Consider the following 20,777-nt stretch of genomic DNA (forward strand, 5'->3'; position numbering starts at 1 on the left):
TTTTTTAAACAAATTGAAAATTTGAAGTGCAAAAAATCAAAGGTTCTTGCTAGTAACAGTATGTGTTAATTTTTCATTAGGAAGATGCACTCAATTTATCAATCCCGCGGCAACGGAGGAGGAGGAGAAGAAAGATTGAAATTGAGGCTGAAAGGGCAGCCAAGAGGAGAAATCTCATGGAAATGGTTGCCCATCTGCGAGAATCGCAGGTTGTCTCAGAAAACGGACAAGAAAAAATTGTGGACTTATCAAAGGCCTCACATGAGGCAACAAGTTCTACCTCAACTTTTTCAGCTGTTCCTTCAAAGTTTCTGTTACCTAATGTTTCCACACCAGTGTCTGATGCCTTTAAAACTCAGATGGAACTGCTACAAGCAGGTCTTTCACGCACACCCACAAGGCATCTGCTAAATGGTTCTTTAATTGATGTAGAACCACCCATGAAAAGGAGGAGAGGAAGAAGGAAAAATGTAGAAGGGCTCGATCTATTATTTATGAGCAACAAGCGAGCATCATTGGCAGCAGTAAGGAAGCATCATTTTTTCTGTAATATCTATTTCTTGTTATATTATGCAAACCTTGGTTTATAAGTCCTGTTTTTTTTAATCTTCAGTTCCTGAAACACTTTTTTAAATAATGCTTTACCTCTTCAGACCCACCCCCCAAAAAAAGCTTTGGAAAATGCAACTTTGATTTCAGTTGGTCATCATGAGGATTCATTTTGAGTTGGAGTATCTTGGTAACTATGCTAACAAGACTGTGCTGTGAATTGAAAAATCATGGTCTGAATCTTGCCTCTGCCTTGACCTTGCTAGATGGCCTTTGGCAACCATTCATTCCCAGCTTCATTTCTCCCCTATCCTCCATCAATAAGTTTTAGTGAATACTGACCCTGATTGTCATTAGGACTACAAAATAGGGTTTGTGAAGTGAACACCCTAAAGTCATGTATAAATATTAAGGTTTACAATAAAAGTGAAAATACAAGTTCTTTATTTATAAAAATGCTTTAGTTATAAAATCCTGAGGAAAAGACTGCCCATATTTCAGCTTTGTAAAATGAAATATGATGGTGAAAATCACATTCCCAGCAATAAAGAACATGGTGGAAATAAACTTTTTAATAACATTGTCATACTTGATGCATGGTTCCATCAATAAACCTCTGTTGATGGGACAAAAGTCTCCCACTTCTACCTTCCATTGCAATCCAGTGAGCTTCCCAAAATACTGTTTCTGTGGGACAGCATTGGGGGAGGGGGGCAAAGTGGAGTTCCACAGTAGTGGCAGGAGGAATGAATGAAAATCACTCTCCCCTTGTTGGAAGCACCTTCCAGCAGCAGTAGGTGACCTTTGGATCCAACCCACTGTGTCCTGCTTTTACAGTTGATTATAGCATCTTAAATTTCAGAAACCACAAATTCAGTGGGTTGGATCTGATGGTGCCCCTTCTTTTCCCAAAGGAATCTTCTGGGTACAGAAAGCTACTGTCATTCATGGAAAGCATTTTCTCGTTAGCAGAAAGCTTTCTTTCACAGAAAGATTCTTCCATGAGCAAGATGTCTTTGAATGTAGTCTGTTCACTCGAGACCATAGATCTCTAGGTGAACATTATTACACCATTAATATGCTATAGATGTACATACTTTTAAGATGGCCAAGTCCCTTCAGCTTAGGTCTTGCTAAGAACAACTTTGTTAGAATAGGAGTTTCATGGATAAAAACTCTGCCTGTGTCAATTTACTGTTGACCTAGCCAGTGGGACTTGAGAGAAGTTCATTTATGTAGTTCACTAACAACCATTGAAGATCATGTATATTATAAAAGAAGCAAAAGGTCTCCTGACATATTTCTGTCAGTCTCATGATAGTAGGAACAGCAGGAGCAAATTTTGTCCCTAAAATGGGAGGGAACACTGAATGACAATGTTAAAGAACATGAATGGAAAGTACTCACATGTTCAGCAAATGCCATTAGTACAGAAACAAAAGACTTTTTTAATCAAGTGACTTATTTGTTGTATTTAACTCCTCATAAATCTCGTTTGTATTAGTATTCCCTTGAAATACAATACTGTTAACTTTTTACAGGAGGATGCAGAAATGACCAAAGTGTTCGATGAAGAAATGGAAAATCCTCCACCCAGAAACATTCCATCTCCTGGGCAACTGGACCCTGATACTCACATCCCTGTCATTAACATAGAGGATGGGACCAGGCTGGTGGGAGAGGAAGCTCCTAAAAACAAGGATTTAGTTGAATGGCTTAAGCTGCATCCTTCTTACACTGTTGATATGCCAAGTTATGTACCAGTAAGTGGATGCTAGTTATGGGGAGAAAACTAGTCAGTTTGTTAGGAAAAGCCGTATTTGTTAGTCAATTGATAGGTGTTGCAAACTCCATAATTTTTAACATTTTGCTATAATGTCAGAGAGCAGCAGCAGTTATGAGGATTTTGAATTTGGGTTGTACCATTGGCTTGAAATATTAAAAAAAAAATTATCTAATAGAAACATTTAACATTTAAAAAGCCAAAATGCATTATAGACTAAAATATAGACTAAACCTCAAAAATAATTCATTGGATTTTCCTTCTTTTTAGAAGAGTGCAGATGTGCTGTTTTCCCCATTTCAGAAGCCGAAGCAGAAACGGCACAGATGTCGAAACCCGAATAAACTGGATATAAACACATTAACTGGAGAAGAGAGGGTACCTGTTGTAAATAAGCGAAATGGCAAAAAGGTAAAGTTTTGACTAATCTGCTCTTTGACTAACAGTGCAGTCCTATCTATGCAGAGTTATAGGAGCACCTCTGAGTAGGATTGCACTGTAAATGTAGTTTCAAACTAGCATTTATATTTCAATAAGGAAATTTTTGAACAAATCAATTTTTCATTAGCACAATGCTGTTAGGCATGCAGTATGATTTTGACCATAATATTTTTTATTTTAAATGTCAGAAGTTTTCAACAATAACCATTTTTACTCATAGCAATTACACAGCACTTTCACAATGCCATAAGAAGAACACTTTCTTGGGGGTAAGCCCCATTGAATAGATTCAGTACGTTGTCTGAGTAGACCTGCTTAGGATTGCTCTCAGTGTTCTAAGTGCTTTGTATTACATTATCTTATTTTAATCCTGGCAACAGCAGTGTATGTTAAGACAGTATAATTATCCCCATATTGCAAACAGTAACATTGAGAAAGTGGCCACTTAGTGAGTTTATGGCAGATGCAAGAGCTGAACAGAGATAGCTCACTTCTCTTGACCACTACATCAAATCATGTTTCCCTGACAGTGATGCTTTAGTTGAACTTGTCATGCCGTCTTAGTATTCTTTACCAATTTCAACAAAATACCCCATACTTTTAGGTAAATTGTATATCATATCTGTGAGAGCGTGCTTTCTTTCTTTTTCTTTAAAAAAAAAAACTAAATCAGATGGGTGGAGCTATGGCCCCTCCAATGAAGGACCTGCCAAGATGGCTGGAAGAAAATCCAGAATTTGCTGTTGCTCCTGATTGGACTGACATAGTTAAACAGTCTGTAAGTAGAAGAGTTTTATTTCGAGGGCTTTTTTATTCATGGCAAGGAATGTGAATTTATCCTCTTAAATTCTTTTTAAAACTTGCTGATTATATATACTTGCATTCTGTGCATCTCTAAATAACCATGAAATGGTTATTGTAGCAACATGAAAACCCAAAGAAAAATTGAGACTGTTGGTATATAGCAGAATTTTATAATATGCTCCATTAGTGGGTGCCTCTCTTGGAAAAAAACATGAATGCCTGTTAAATGCAAGATCAGTAGGCCAACTGATTTTGGGATTAAATATATTCACACCTGTAAGAGACTCTTGTTCTGAAATTAAATGTTTTAGATGTCCATCCCCCTTTTATTATTATTAAATCTTTCCAAATTAATGTGGGCTACTTTATGTAAGTTCTCTGAGAGATTTTCTCCTTCAGAAGTGTTTATCTTGCTGCTTCTGTGTACGGTGTGTGTGTTTGTATTCCATACGATGAAAGGAGATACAGCTCAACAAGTTGAATATCAATCATCAGATTTAAATTACATTGATGAGATGACATCATACAAGAAGCTTAATAGAACACTTTTCTGGGCCATGATTATATTGGCTTTTGCTAATCGGGGAAAGAAACTATAATGAGTGAATAAGAACTGTTTGGTATGATATGTTATACTGTGTTTTGTGAGCAGTCCTACAGGCAACTTCACATTAGTCAGAGTGTAATGGCATGGAATTTGCTTTCTTCCTGAACACAGGGTTTTGTTCCAGAATCCATGTTTGACCGTCTTCTCACAGGACCTGTTGTGCGGGAGGAGGGAGCAAGCAGAAGAGGGAGAAGGCCAAAAAGCGAAATTGCCAAAGCAGCTGCAGCAGCTGCTGCTGTAGCTTCAACTTCGGGAATTAACCCACTGCTAATGAACAGCCTGTTCGCTGGAATGGATCTCACGAGCCTTCAGAATTTACAGAACCTACAGTCTCTCCAGCTTGCAGGTCTCATGGGCTTCCCTCCAGGACTAGCGACAGCTGCTGCTGCTGCTGGAGGTGATTCTAAAAATCCAGCTGCCATGCTGCCTCTAATGTTGCCAGGTATGGCAGGGTTGCCCAATATGTTTGGACTAAGTGGATTGTTGAATAACCCAATAACAGCTGCTTCTGGAAACACCACTATGGCTTCCAGTCAAGGAGAAACTGAAGATGGCACTTCAAAAGTAGAAGAGAAGAAGACTGAGAATGAAGAGGAGAACAAAGACTCCGAGAAAAGCACAGACACTGTTTCTGCCACTGACTCTGCAAATGGATCTGTCAGTGCAACTGCTGCTGCGGCTGCTGCCACTACCACGACCAACACTGGATTGCCTGCCAACCCCCTGACCTTCAATCCTTTCCTTTTGTCCACCATGGCTCCTGGCCTATTCTATCCATCTATGTTTCTACCTCCAGGACTGGGAGGATTGACACTACCTGGTTTCCCAGCATTAGCAGGACTTCAAAATGCAGTGGGCTCCAGTGAAGTGAAGGTTACTGATAAAACTGAAGGAACTGCCTTTAAAGATGAAGAAAATCTAGAAGGCAGTGATGCAGAGGAGAGCCTTGATAAAACTGCAGATTCCTCCGCTTTAGAAGATGAAATAGCACAGGGTGAAGAATTAGACTCACTTGATGGGGGGGATGAAATAGAAAATGAAAATGATGAGTAAACAGTACCAGTTACTGTTAAAGTGTTTTAAATTTTGACAAGTGGTAGTCCTACTGTTTACACTCACAGTTAATGTCCATACTTAGTTTTTATAAGCTGTTCTGTAACATAGTGTAGCAAAAGAAACGTTCAAGTCATGTTATACAGATGTGTCAAAAGGTATCTTGGTCATTAAGTATTGTGCAGTGCATTATTTATTATCCCTAGGAGAGATGAAATTGAGAGGTGATCATGTCTTTTTAAGGAAATTGACATAATGCTCTGCTTTTTTTTCCTTTTGGTACCATTGGTATTATAAAAGCAGCAATTTGTAAGAGTGGCACTAAATAGAAGGAAGTGCTGCTTAAAGGAAGTATGAAGTTATGTATTTAATTTTTTAATTTTTATTCTTTGCTGTGAAGGTCAAGATGAAATTTACCATACATATCATACTTGCGCATCATTGTGACTGTATGGGAGTTCACTCGTGCACATACACAGAAACACACACACACACACATTCTCTGACAATCTCCATGATAGTGTGAATGTCTCTCTGTCTTGAGACACAGCAATAATAAGGCAGCTGTTGAATGTGAAGAGTACCTTTTGGAAATTTCCCATTGAAAAGGTTCTTGCAGGATAAAAACTACAGTTAAATCGTCTCGTGATCTTGTAATGCACTGGTAAAACAAATTTTTTAAAAATCAGGTACCTTTTTTAAATTAAAGGACTTTGTTACTTTAGCCACAAAGCTAAACAGCATTACCTCAACTCTAAAACTAGCCTTGAAGTTTACAGACATGACTTTGTAAATGTATTTGTTTTTCTTTGTTGTGATGTCTTTTTATTTTTTTCCTTGGAAACTGCTATCATGTAAGATAAGATGTAAATTGCTGCCAACTGTAGTAATGATGCTTTTAATAAAAGTGACTCATGATATGCAGAGATGTAATTTATAGAATGTAGTGCTTAGAGAAATTACAACTTGTGTTTGTTATTTTTTGTATTCGCAATAGAAGCAAATACATCATTGTGTTCTTTTTTTGTTTCCATTTTTTTAGTATATCTTTTTTGCCAGCTTTGTTACTCAGAAACATATTGAATTGGTAGACTATGAGAAGTAGACAAGAAGAAGAATCCTGAATTATGCTCATATTATTCCATTTTAGCTGAAGCTAGAGAAAGACACACAAAACCTTGCGTTACTCTCTCAAAGGGACTTGTAAGACTAGGAGTAGTTTCCAATGTGTTCAGCTTGTGATAATGTGGTACATTAAAGAACAAAAGGGTAAAAGAGAAATGAGGCTTTGATAGGCACAATATCTAGGTCATTTATCCTTGGTTAATGGGTAGAAAAACACAATGCTGTAGTTTGAGCAGGGGACATAAAGGCTCTTTGGTATCCTGTGGACCAGAGCCTGTGATGCCAGAAACTACTGTCAAACAGTCTACAGGAAACTAAAACTGACCCACTTTTTAGAAGACTGAAGCTTGCTTCTGTAGAGCTCCTGATTTGTCCCTTTTCTTGACCTTTGATAATGTATCATTTGTGAGTTATTGTTCTCACTGCTGTGTTGCCAGGATGAGCACACAGTAACACTGACACAGAGTTAAAGGTTTGGGCACTTCACTGTGGAAGTTAAAAGTTAGATGGGTCAGGTGCATAATTCCTGTTAATATACTCCAGAAAACCCCAGAAATTGATAAATAGAGATCTATTTTTGACAATTACAAACTAGCTGTAAACTGACTTGGCTGATGTGTAGCACCTGGCAATAAGAACTTAAAGTAACGATTAACTGAACATAGTTCAGTAAGAGTCTTGCATTTATGAAAGAGTGCAATATGTGGGAGAAAAGTGTTTGCATGAACCATAAGAACAAAAAGTTAGTATCGAACAGCTGCAAAATGAATATTGTATGAATGAAAGAGGTGCATCATTTGAATTAGCAAAGATCAAAATGTCTTGTTACGTCCAGATCATAGAGAGCTAACAGGTCAGGAAAGATTTCTTTTCTCCATACACATCATTGCATAGTTGACTGGATGCATTATTCTTTGCTGTCAAGCCTCACATATGTTGCCTATCACAAAAATCTAGAAACTAACTTGGAGGGATCATCAGTCTGATCAAGAGTGGCATATCCTGTGTATGCATTCATATTACTAGCTTTGCTACATTTTTCACTTTTTAATGGCTCATTTTCAACAAACTATGGAATTTATTGTAAAAGTACCACTGTGAAAGAGTCTTTGTCTATTCTGTTAGAAAAGCATGCATTTTATACTGGCAGTGAGGAACTTAATGAAGGTTAATGATATCTCTGGGGAAGGAGTTTTAATTGTCAAGAGCAAAGGCAATTAAAAACAAATACACATGCAGACACACTACCAATCCCTAGTATCATTTATTTCTATTTTTTAAAAAAAATTATTTTTCAGTATACTACACAACACTACAATAACACTACACAAGACTATCACAAGGAAAGGGAAAGGATGAAGAGAAAGGGAAGGGGCGGGGAAAAGGGGACATAAAGGGAAGGATAAACTACATTCAACACTACACTTCAATGTTTTCCCTTCATACTGCCATAATAGAAAAAAAATAGCTCAATAAAATGATGATGGGGTGGTTAATCATACAGATTACACATTTCAAATTCTAATTAAACTTTTCTCCCCCTTCTGGGTCCCGGACGCAATTCTCTCTGTGCAACCACAGCTGCGGTGCTCTCCTCCCCCCCCCCTCAGGCTTCTCCTTTTCTTCGTTCTTGGTACACTGGAATTCCGGGTTTTTATCCTCAAAATCCTTTAGTTGATCTTCTGATAGTATCTTATAGGCTTGATCTTTATGTCTAAACCATATTCCTTCCGGAAGTAACCATTTATACTTTATTCCATGGTCCCTCAGAAGAGCTGCGAACTTTTTATACTTAAAACGTCTTTTCCGAACTAGAAATGGAACGTCCTTTAAAATCTTGACTTTAAGACCCATAAAGTCCAAATCTGCATTGTATGAGTTATATAGGATAGTGTCCCGAATCTTTTTAAATGAAAAGTCAATAATGATCTCGCGAGGCAGCTGTCGCTTTGTTGCATATTTTGAAGAAACCCGACGGACCTCCAAAATGGCGCTTTTAACCTCTTCTTTAGTTGTCCTCGCGGGTGTCGCCAGTAGTTCCGAGACCAAATCCCACAGATCCTCATTTTCCTCCTCTTTCACATTTTGGAGACGCAAAATTGTCTGCGTTCGTTCCACCTGTAGCCCGATCAGCTGGTTCTCCACCAGCTTCAGCTCTTTTTTCGTAGCCTTCACAAGTGACGCACTTTCCAGAGCAGACTTCTCTGCCCCCCCCCCCGCTACTTCCTTAATGGTTTTCACTTCGCTTTCAATTGAGCCCACCCTTTGATCAGTTTCGTTCAGCTTGTCAACAAAGGGTTTTATGGCTTCCACCACCGCCCTGCGCACCAACTCTTCGAGCGACTCTCCCTTCTGCAAGGTAGCCGAGATTGACTTACCGAGAGCGGGACTTTGCTTCTTTGCTGCCATTTGGGGGGGGCGCCAGCCAAATCCTGGAACTCACCGAAGGGGAAGAGCGAGTCTTCTTCAGATCAACCTCTCCTTCACAAACGCTTGTAGAACAGAAGGGATTCGCTTGTTTACAGGCTTCCTCCTGTTTCTTTTATTTGCCGTTTCTCGTTGCTCATTGATTTCGGGAGGTTCTTCCCGCAGCGTCCCGGACCCTGCCTCCCTGACTGGGAGTCCTGGGGGCTAATCCTTGCAGATCAGCCGCCCGGTCAGGGTGCCCGGTCGCTTCCTCCCGGACCTGCCGAGAGGAGCGTCCGGCATGGCTGAGAAAGCAAAACCGAATCCCTAGTATCATTTATTTCTGATTGTTATGTGTCCATTTCACAACAGCGCAAGTCCTCTTAAATACTGGCCAACTTGTCTAGTATAAAATAACAATCCTTTGCTATACCAAAAGCAGGCTTTTAGAAATTTATACACCATAGATTGAAAGTAGTCATTTTGATAGGAAAAAGTGGGTTGCTGCAACCATAAAGGTTACTTTCATTGGTGGCATACTCTCCTTTGTTCTGTGCATGGCAAGCATGCACAGAAGCATCTGCATAGGGCTCAATAGAGCTGTGCAAATGGACAGAGCCATGAACCAGGAAAGTCTGGGGAATGGTCCATGTCTTTCCTGTGTTGCCATCCTGCTATTCCTGAACCCCACGTAGCTCACTTAGCTTGCCTCCTACAGTCCTTATTTCCACTCTAAGTACTATTCCTTGTACTACTTTGCTGTACTGCCATACAAGTAGGGCTCTGTTGAGACGTGTGGGGACCTTTCCGTGTGTGAACAAGGATTTCTTAAATTTTATTTATTTATTAAATATTATTTTGAAATGCTGGTAAAACTTAAGGGAAAAAGGAAATCAATGTCCATATGATGAAAAGAAAGGGAAATAGTATAAAAGGTAGAAGGCTGCTATTTTCAGCAAAAAATAGTTTCATGGAATTGTATCCAAAAGTGTTCATTCTGCTAATGAGCTGAGCCTTCCTCATACTCAAGGACCCTTGCTCCAGCAGAAGAGGCATATTTCATGGGTAGAAAACTCCAGCCTTTAGTAATACAGAACTTCCGCATCCAATCCTCAGTATCAGCATACCACTTGAATTATGCAAATTTACCCCATGATACATATAAGAATTTAGACAGAAATATTACCTAAATAAAATTATGATTACTCTATATGCATGAGGCGAAGTTCTGGATTTTAAAAATTCATCTGATACTCAGTAGTATACAAACTCTTCCCATTATGTGGCTTTGGAACCAAGCTACATGGATTATTTTGTGGCTTTGCAGATTCCCTCACCAGACTTCCTTTTATGCAGTAGTAGTCATTGAGCACTTTTAATGTGGCTTTTCTTCTGGATGCTAGGTGAAAAAGTACTAGTTTCTGTAACAAATACCGGACACACTTCCTGTGCCACCTTAATGTAATAATCCTTGGGATCCTGCATTTGCAAAAAAAAACACACACACACCCTTGCCCCCCAGGTTGGTTTATTGTTTAAGGTGCAGAATTTTTTCTTCAGTGCAAGCCCTGGACCAGTCTTTCACCTTCCCCATTATTCCTCTGTGTGCTGATTGGCTGAACGCTAATGTCCAACCATTCTGTCCCTCTTCCTTTCTTCCCCCACATTTCCCCTTCTGCTTTGGGAAAAAATGATGTGTAATGTGTGCACACTTACCTCAGATGTATTAAGTAATTCTCCAAAGTATGCTCACCAGCATAAGTTGTGGAAAAACAACATTTTGTATGTTCATCTCCATTTTTCCTGTTTTGTTTTCCATTTTTTCTGATGCCCTTTTTAAAATACTATAACAATAATGTTGTAACATTGCTACGTTGCAAACAATTTCTTCTCATTTTTGTATTCATTTTCTTCAAAAAATAATTATTCAGACTAAAATTAACTTCAGGGAAGATCAGTGGTTTGTGCTGCGCATGTGCTCTGTCCATTGCTTAATTTTCATTTCTCGTATAATTCTAAACATGGCGTTTACAAGGCAGGCGTGGTTCTTTGGTGTTGTCACTCAATTGTTACTGATAGGCTCGGTATGAACACATCAGTGGGATTGTCCAACCATGAAACTGAATTTCTGGGTGGTAAAAATTTGAAATATCTCAAATGGAATAGCATAACTCCCTCTTGATGTCCAAACATTATAACATTATAATGCATGCACAAAACAAAGGAGGTGACTACAATGACAAAAATGAAGCGCGGGGATGCCACTTCGGTTCAACTCCCTCAAGTGCAAAATTACAGAAGCCCAAACCAGATCCAATCTTTGTGCACTAAATACCCAGAAAACCTGTTGTTAAGTTGAGCATGTGGGAAAGCCCCCAGTTTGGTTCAGTGTGGCCAGGCTCTCCCTTGAAAAGTGCAAGGTGCTACTAAAAGATACCTAACCTCTCTGTGCCATCTCCTATGACCCTTCAAATCTGTATTTTGATAGAAATGGGATGCCATTGTTGTCCAACCTGCTCCATCCCCTTTTAACAACTGCTAAATATCAGCTAACAGCCCAGTCATGTGTGCATGCTTATTTAAATGCAAGTCCTACTGTGAGTGGTGGTAATTCTTCCGAGAAAGTGGACTTCAGATTGGTAGTGGTGGAGAGTGCCATCAGGTCGTAACCAACTTACGGAAACCCCTGCTGAGATTTTCAAGGCAAGAGACATTCAGAGGTGGTTTGCCATTGGACAATAATCCATATAACAGACTGTAGCTTTCTTTCTTGCCACTTCAGTTTTCCTGTGTTGATGAATGAGACCAAAGGGGAGCCTGCATCTTGTGTTTGTGAGAGCATTCCAATATAGCCCAGCTTTCTCAATTTTCTTTTGATTTGTCCTAGAAACGGTCTGGCAGTGATTCCCAGGTCTGCCTGCAGAGCGAGCATCACCTTGTTGATTAAATATTTAACAATTGGAGAAGTTCAGTGTGGAAAAATAGGAAGATCCTTGCTCTAAAATAGATCTTGCACTGGGCTTGAGCACAAATAGCATACTCAGCTTTATTGACTCAGTGATGCATTTGTGCTAGTGACTGCTGGAGTTGTACACCAATTTACAGTATGACCTTCAATAAATGGCATTATTCTTAAAGGCTGCCTGGAGAGCCATGACAGATTACATCAGCCTAATTCATTTCCAGTCATATGCAGCCCCTCTCTCAGGCAAGAGGAAAACACCAGCAACTCCAGTGTGTTCAATGGCAGAATCCGTCACATGGAACATCAGATGTGACCCCATTGATCTCGATCATCCCTGCAACATCTCTCCCATTGGTGGTTGCAATGTGTGCAGTGAATCACATTTATTAGGTTGGAGATCTCAAAATATAAGTCACTTTGGGTTCCATTGGGGAGAAAAGTGAGTTATAAATAAACTAGCAACAAAGCCTATTGTGAGAAAAAGTGCAACAGGCTGTAGAAAGGGAAGGGCGGGCAGGCAGGCATTCCCTCCTCCTCCGTCACCAATCCCAGCCAGATAAAGGCGGGGGTGGGTGGGCACGGCCACCTCCTCTGTGCCTGATCCTGGCCGAGTGAAGGGGCGGGCATTGCCACCTGCTTTGTGCCTGATACCAGCTAGGTGAAAGCAGGGGCAGGTATTGCCCCCTGCTCCACACCTGATCCCAGCTGGTTGAAGGGGTGCAGGCATTGCCACGTGCTCCACTCCTGATACTAGCTAGGTGAAGGCAAGGGGCGGGCATTGCTACCTGCTTCCAGCTGGGTGAAGGTGGGATGTGGGCATTGCCACCTGCTCTGCTCCTGATCTCAGCGAGGTAAAGAGGAGAGAGGGCATTGACACCTGCTTTGTTCCTGATCCAAGCTGGCTGAAAAGCGGGTGGGCATTGCCACCTACTCCTAAACCCAGTTGGGTGAAGGCAGAGTCCGAGTATTGCCCCCTGCTCTATGCCTGATCCCAGCTGGGTGAAGGTAGCAGGCGGGCATTGCCACCTGCTCTGCTCCTGATCCCAACTGGGTGAAGGGGGACTGGGCATTGCCACCTGCTCCGCGCCTGATCCCGGCCGGGCATTGCCACTTGCTCTGCTCCTCTAGAGCCTCTAGAGGCACACCAGGGTAGGAAGTGAGTTGTCTTGAATACGCTTAGCCTTTTATATAGTAGGATAATAATAAAGATAAGTTCATTGTTACAGCTAACTCAGCCTTTAAATTCTAGGTTCTAGCCCAGACTCAGGCTGTTTCCACACATCCTTAGAGGTACGGTTCACCCTTGGAACTGTGGCGGCTTTTTCCCAAGCATGCACACATTATTGTTTGCCAACCATGTGCACATTGTTTTTTTTTTACAGGGTTTTCTGTGTCTTTACCAGGACCGCACTTGTTCTGATGTTGTGGGTTTCTGGTGGGGTGGCTCTTTTTTGTGTGTGTGCATTTTCTGGCATATGAATTTGAAGCATTTCTGAAGAAACATCTTACTCCTCTCAATCTCTGCCTTGTTCTTCCTCCGGAGCATTTTCCCTTCTTCACATTTCCCTTCAGCCGCAGAAGCCTGCTTGCAACAGTAGCTGCATGCTATCATGCCTGTGCAAAGTAAAAAAAAAAATTAAAGGCGACAGGCACTTTTAGTCTTATGACGACGAAAGCGCCCAACCTCCTCTCCAAAACCACCTTTTTCGTGTTTGGAGGCTTTCCTGCAACCTCACAACCAAAGGTAAGCACTTGTGGGTACTGCATGTGGAGGATGAGTGGTCGGGGCGACCAGGGCGCAAAACAGACCTAAAGCAGGGAAAAGGTGGGAACAATGGGGTCTCCTGAAACAGCCTCAAATTATTATTGAGACCATATAAGCTTATGTTTTCCTTCTACGTTGTTTTTGTAAAGTAGCATCATAGATGAACCAACTGTCCGTGCCCTCTGCCCTTTTGCTTGATTACAGATCAAGACTTGCTCCATTTAAGTGCCTGTATCAGACAGCATCAGTGCCATTCTCCCGCTGAGGATTTTTCTTTCCATTTGTTGAAACTTCTTAGTGTGATTACAAGGTTTATTTTCCTCAAGCTATTGCCAATCAAATGGTCCCTCAGTTTCTTTTGATGTGCCTTTGCTGCTTTATCTTGGTGCCAACCCTGTTGCAGTTTTCATGTCATTTTGACAACACTGGGCACCATTTTAGGTTGTGTGTCTATTGGGATCAGACTACAGCTGAAGCTCTTGCTAGGGATGTTCATGGATTCGTGTTTGGCTCAGATAGGGTTTTGCAAACTGCATGGGCTCCTAAGCCAGGCAGCATGGCTTTTCCTTGAATGTTGGGGATGACAGATCAAAGGAAGACATTGGTGCCATTTGGACTCACACTGTGTTTTGGGATCCTGGACAGAAGCAGAGGCCACAAAAAATAAGAGTGCAAAAGTTGCACTGCTGTTTCAAGCCATGTTTCATCCTGCCCAGCATTAGCAGATAGGCTAGCTAGATGCTTCTGTAAAGTGTACAAGGGATGTAAATAAATGTGGCTAATAATATTTGATAGACCTACCCTTCATGAATCTCTCCTTTTTCTAACGCCTTCTAGTAAAATGGCTATCACCATATCTAGTGGTAGTGAATTCTATATACCAGTGATGTGTTTCTCAAAAGCTACTTTTATTAGCCCTTTTCAGAGGTTATGTCCAGCAGGAGGCCAGCAATATGGATGTTGATTTTTGTGTTAAGTTTTATGGTGTGCATCTAAAGGTGCTGTTCTGCCAGTATAATGGCACTTCAGTTGATTTCTGATCTTGGGCAAATCACACACTATCAACCTAACCTACTTTACAGTGTTCTTGTGAAGATACAATGGAGGCAAGTCTTTGGGGAGAAAGATGGGGTATAAATAAAGTAAATAAAAAGTTAAAGTACATAATATTTAAAATGAATTTCTTATTTGAGTTCTTTATGAATTCTTGAGCGAATGTCATATAATCCCAGTAATTTGTTTAATTTTTAATGTGTCTATAACGCAATTGTTGTCATTTTCAGTTGATGCAATTCTCCAAAATCTAGGGTTCAGATATGGATATCTGTCCAAATCACCTGCAATGATCATGAGAAGGATCATCTGCCTTCTCTGCAGTTTCCCTGTCTTCAATTCTTTATGCATTCATCATCTGAAGGTGCACCTTTCCGGCTGCTTTTTCCTCTTCTGATGTTCCTCAGGAAAGGTTTGCCCATGTATCTTTAGTCCTTTGCTCTCAAATAGCTTCATTTGTCTTGATGTCAATATGCATTTGTTTTGCTTTTGTGCTCCTCTTTTTGTTTTTTTAGTTAGGCAGGACTTCTCTGCTTTTTAACAAGGCTAGCATCCTTTTGAACTTGTATTTTTCAAATTTGTGATATAGGCTATACCAGGCTGTTTCTACTACAGTAGCTTAAGAATGTTCATAGCTGGGCCTTCGTTGCAAGTTGCAACAAAGGCTATAATATAGTTTTTCTATAATGAAGATGGTCACTTTGTTCCTGCTGCTATTTCAGTTTCTAATGCAAAACTAGGTGGCTGGCTTCTCTATGGAGTCCCAATAAGGACTCAGGCTCGCAGAGAGAGATTAGATTCCCTTACGCTTTTTTTTCTCTTGTGGAAGATCATGGGAAAGCCAAGTTGTGTGGCTAACATCTCTCTAAGGATGGAATTGGGCCTGTGATCTCTTGAAGCGCAGGCTTTAGACTCTGGTTAAAAAATGTATTTGCTACAGAAGCTAACCGGTAGTTATTAAAATCTAATTTATATGTCACCCCATGGAAGAAAATAATGGAGACTAAACTCCAATTTGGGGGGCTTAACAGTGGTGAGTTGGTGAGATTGGGAAGGTTAGCAGTACATTCTTTGGTAAATGGACACTTGTATACTTTTTTATTAAGATCTTTTGGTAGTATTAAGATTAAATAAATAAAATCTGTGCATTACTCCTATTTTTATGATAACGAGGAGTTATCAATGCCAGACAAGGTTAAAAAAAACTTTTGAAAGGTGTGGACTTAGGAGTTATACTGGCTGTTGCCATTTTTTTTGCCTAATTAAATTTAAAGGACCTTAAGTGTGGTAAATGTTAGGTCATTTAAAAATTATTTGTTTGTTGTATTTAGTGTACAGGCCTTTTGGCCAAATGAGCAGTATCATTAAAGTAAAGTAAAGTATTATAGTACCTTATAGTAGTTTATTGAAGATGTTTGATTTTCCTGACTCTCCTTTTCAACTCCTATTTAACCAATTATTCCAATTTTTGAAGGAGAAATTAAAAATGTAACCGCTTTCTAAGCAACCTCCCACTGACCAGTTGAGTTCTGTGCATTGATAACATTTACATCTGTTAGCAGACCTGGGCACAGTTTGGAATTAAATCAAGTATTTATTCCTCTTTTGTTGGTTCTGTATCATATTTTCTCCCTTGCCCCAAAGAGTTCCCTCTAGGGCCACACCAATCTAAATCACTCACCCACCCCAGATGCTTATCCTTGTATTAGAATCATGGAGGGGCCAGCAGAGACAGCTTAGGAAGTTAAAGTGGTTTAGGAGCAAGCCAGACTGTGGCCCATGTAGCAAGAGAAGGCGGATGTCGGCTCACTGTGTGTTGCCCCCTCCTGCACTACCACCAGCTAAGAGAGCTACAGTGGCTTGGCTTTCCATGACCTCTAGAGCACTGATCCACTGGAAACTTTACTGAAGTTTAATCACCAGTCTACCCCAACTACCAGCCTCAGAATGTCATGCATATCACAAGTTCTCTTAGGATTGCCTCACTCATTTTTATTTATTTATTTACTTCATTTATATCCCACTAGAGGTGGGCACAGTTCAGAAAATGGACCAAAATTGTGAGGGTCTGGCCCGGTTCATGGTTCGCGAATACTCAGTTCGTGGGACTCACCTTTTTCATGAATTTTGGTCCATTTGGGCCGGTCCGTTGGTACATGGTCCATGAGTCCAGATATCCTGGAGCCGATCAATCAATACCCTAGGCAATGAAGAGGACATCCACATACCTTTTGCAGCCTTTAAAAACTTAATAGGCAGCTTTGCCTGCTGAGCAGAGAGCTCCTATTCTGCTCTATGGAGCAAGGAGCAAGAATGAATTCCCTAGGCAACGGAGGGGTGGACGTTCTGCAGCCATGGCAACACCAATCTTAGCCCTCAAAACCTTAATAGGCAACTCTGCAAGGGAGGGATGGACATTCTGCAGCCAATCTTAGTCCTCAAAACCTTGATAGGCAGCTCTGCCTGCCAACCAGAGAGCTTTCGTTCTGCTCTATGTGAGCAAGAAGCAAGAATGAATTCCCTAGACAACGGCTGTGAAGGTGTCTGTGTGGTGAGTGAGGGGGCTCTTCCTCCACCCTTTTCTGTTTGATTTTGCCTCATTGCAACATTTTGGTGCTGCTAGCCAATGCAAGTCAATTGGCATTTGCGACTCCAGTATCTACTGGAAGTTTCCTGGGGGTGGCCGCTTGGGGTGGGTCTGTAACTTGGATTTCCGAAATGCAGTCTTGACCAAACTTGGAGGGTGACTGGAGGAGAGGCTGCTGAAGATTCTCTGAAAGTTTGGGCTCTCTGGCTGTGAAGGGGCAGAGCCAGAGCTGCCAGAAGTGATGGACCATGGACCAACAAACCAGTCCATGAGTGGGGCTGGTCCATGGAAAGTTCGTGGTCCATGAAAATCAACGGACCACGGGCTGGTGGACTGTGAGGTTTTCCCAGTCCATGCCCACCTCTATATCCCACCTTTCTCCCCAATAGGAACTCAAGGTGGCTTACATAATTCTCCTCTCCTCCATTTTATCTTTACAACAACCCTATGAGGTTGGTTAGGCTGAGAATGTGTGACTAGCCCAAGGTCACCCAGCAAGCTTCCATGGCAGACTGGTGATTTAAACTTGGTTCTCATAGATCCTAGTCTAGCACTCTCACCACTACAACATGGTCTCAGGCATGGTGTAACATGCATGTATATTACTTGACACTTAACTACTCATAGATAGTGTACTGAAGCTGAATAAGTGAATGAACTTCAGGAATAGCTCTGTGATGGCTGATTTGTACATGTGCATTGGCATATCTTGCCATTAAGCCTCCTGGACCTAATGTATATAAATGTGGTATCAGTATTCACCTTCTCCATGCTATTCCAGCCACATACGTGAAGTCTCAAACCTTCTCATGATATATGCATAAACAGTTTGAGTTGTGTCTGTGTCTACCTAGAGTATACCAAACAAAGCAACTGATACTGGCTACTGCTCTCCAGAGGGAGTTTGTGTTTTATCCAAAAGGGTCAGGACAGATGTGTTCTGCTACAGAGATGACTGTAATTGGAGATGTGTTGCTAGATATCCCTCACTTTGAAGAATATTTCATTTTTGTAAGAGATCTTAACCTTGTTGAAATTGTAACAACATCCTTTATTTTAGAACATGTCAGTTTGGGAGATCTCCATGGAAGATGCTGCAGCTTTATTTTTGAAGTTTTGATTTTGTAGTTTCAGGCCTCCAGTTAAAAAGTTTCAAATCCAAAACACTCCCTGCAAAGAAGGAAAGCTTTTCTGCACACACAAAGAAGTATGCGCCAACTTCCCCCTTGCCTGCACCCCTATGCTATATAATGCATGGCTCCAGTTCCTTTTTCCCCAGGGGTAGGAGTTGTAAAAGCCTTTTGATCCCACTATCGGTCCATTAACATGCTAGCAAACAAGACCTTGGCAATTGCCTCAAGAATATATGGTAGTTCAAACTTTTTTTAAAGAAAGAAGCAGATTGAAAAGATGTCATTCTTATCCCATTGAACTGCAGGCCTCAAACTTTGCAGATATTGGACCTTCTATTACCCCAGGCATCGGTATAGAAATAACTGAATTACAAGCATATAGTAGGAAGTCACATTCCATCACAATCATGTGACAGGAAGAGGAGCCTGCCTCTGCTGTGCTCTTCCACTGAATAATCCCACTTCCCTGTCTCACTGTTCCTGTCCAGCCCTGTTAACAACTTACAGTGAACATATGTGCAATCCATATACTGTGTTCATTTGATCGTTCTTCATAGGTGCCTTGAGTGATTTGCACATTACATTCAATGCGTGTACAGCTAAACGTGTGATTTAACTCCCACATTTATCCAGGTTCTGGTCCCTGGTTTCATTTGTAAAGTTAACTCATGTTTGTTCTTTCTTACGAACAGGTGTGCATACAAGCTGAATGTGCATGCACTGTTATGTTTGAACAGGGCTAGTTTGTGCTATCCTCTGCCCTTATAACTTTCCTACCGTATACTTCTGTATCATAAAGCACTAATGTCTATAAAATGACTAAATGCAAAGTCCTATCCTGAAGTACATGCAAACTGACCATTGTAAATCTATTCAGGAATCATCACATTTGACTTTTAAGACAACAGCTGAGCCATGGACTAGGCAATTCAAGAAGATATAAATGGCTGCATTATAATAAGCAGACACCTATTTCCAACATGATCTATGTTTTTGTGGAAATTCATTATAATAAGTCTTACAATACCAAGCTCGTCAATGAATTTTTCATGTCTGCATACCACGATATATATATAAAATGATGGTAATCATACACCTTTAGGGCAATGCTGAGCACCAGCTGTTTCATAGATGATTTATAGGTTGCCATGCTCAAGGTTAATAATCAGGAGAAACAGGTTAGAGTATGCAATGTATTTATGTCAGGTTAGAAGTTCAGTAGTGGGAGGGTACAGCATTAGAACTGTGTGTGCTGATTTAATTAATTGGGCCCATGCATCCAGTATTTTACTAAAGTAAAGTCAAAGTAAAACTGAAGAACATCTACCTTTGATTTTTTTTCCTTTAATGTATGAAAGATAAATGCTAGTTGAAAGATGCACATTTATGCTTTCATGATCATTCTATAAACTGATCAGATTTTCATGTACAGTAGAAGGTCATTTGCAAATGTCAATTCTTAAAGAATATTCTTAAAAACAAAAGCACAACATCAACACTTTCCCTCAGTTAAACTCTTTAATGTAGTCAGTACCCTGCTTACAGAGAAGAAAATTCTCGTAACTGACTGATAAAAAGTTAAAATGGTGGTAAGATGCATCTTTATAGCAAGCACAAATTAATTTTGAATAGCATAAGGAGGAGTCCATAATACACAGGAATTCCATTTCTTGCTATGCATATCAAAAAAGAAAAAAGAGCCCAAACAACCTATAAGCCCCCACCCCCCGTGCAGTATAAACAGCATTGTCTTTGTTTTAGGTCTGCAGTAGAAAAGCAACATTCAAGTCCAGTAGCACCTTAAAAGTTGGACAAGATTTTCAGTGCATAGATTTCCAAGAGTCAATATAGGATATGACAAAGGGAGTTTTGAATCTCAAAATCTTATAACTGGACTCGAATCTTAACTCTTTTTAAATTTGTTTTGGCTTATTTGTATGCAAACATCATGTACATGTAAATCGGAGAACTTGGAATCATGGAATGGTCTGAAATAACGACTGTAAGACTTTCATTACACCTAATGTTATGTGCTCAGTTTGTGCTTTTTAAAAGACGTTTGAATAGACAGCCAGGAAAGAGAATGGTGGTGCTCACTCAGTATTGTAATTTGTACTCTCTGTCATTCTAATAAATCTGTACTTTCTCCTTTCCTCTAGGTCTATGAAAACCTCCCAACAGTCATTGTAAGAAATTATCATAGATAGTGTGACCCATCTACTATTGTGGTTTAATTAAAATACCAGTTTCTGAAGGTAATCAACTGGAGATAGTTTTTCCTGGGTTGTCAGAACCTTGGCAAGTTCACTTCCTACTTGCTGCAGGCCAAGGAACATGTGTAACCCCCAGAGTCAAGAGGACCAGGTTCAATGTTTACCCATTCAAAATATAAATGCAATTTATTTAAACACAACTATGAAACATTCCCAAAGTTATCAATACTGGATCAGTATTCTACTGATCCTACTCCCAATTAGACATGGGCATGATCTGAATTACGATTTCA

The 20,777-nt window shown here is 40.4% G+C and overlaps 1 protein-coding gene across 1 annotated transcript in view; it reads left to right on the forward strand.

Moving 5' to 3' along the window:
• Positions 1 to 6,176, forward strand: part of CHD7 (chromodomain helicase DNA binding protein 7) — a 279,962-nt gene extending 273,786 nt beyond the window's left edge. The window contains exons 35-39 of the mRNA XM_054984544.1: positions 81 to 524; positions 2,091 to 2,312; positions 2,603 to 2,743; positions 3,447 to 3,551; positions 4,296 to 6,176. Of these exons, the coding sequence (XP_054840519.1) occupies positions 81 to 524; positions 2,091 to 2,312; positions 2,603 to 2,743; positions 3,447 to 3,551; positions 4,296 to 5,237 (1,854 nt within the window). The 3' untranslated portion in view covers positions 5,238 to 6,176. The remainder of the gene's footprint in view (positions 1 to 80; positions 525 to 2,090; positions 2,313 to 2,602; positions 2,744 to 3,446; positions 3,552 to 4,295) is intronic.
• The last annotated feature ends 14,601 nt before the right edge of the window (positions 6,177 to 20,777 follow it).

The sequence above is a fragment of the Eublepharis macularius genome, chromosome 7 (genome assembly GCF_028583425.1).
Source record: "Eublepharis macularius isolate TG4126 chromosome 7, MPM_Emac_v1.0, whole genome shotgun sequence".
Lineage (NCBI taxonomy): Eukaryota > Metazoa > Chordata > Lepidosauria > Squamata > Eublepharidae > Eublepharis > Eublepharis macularius.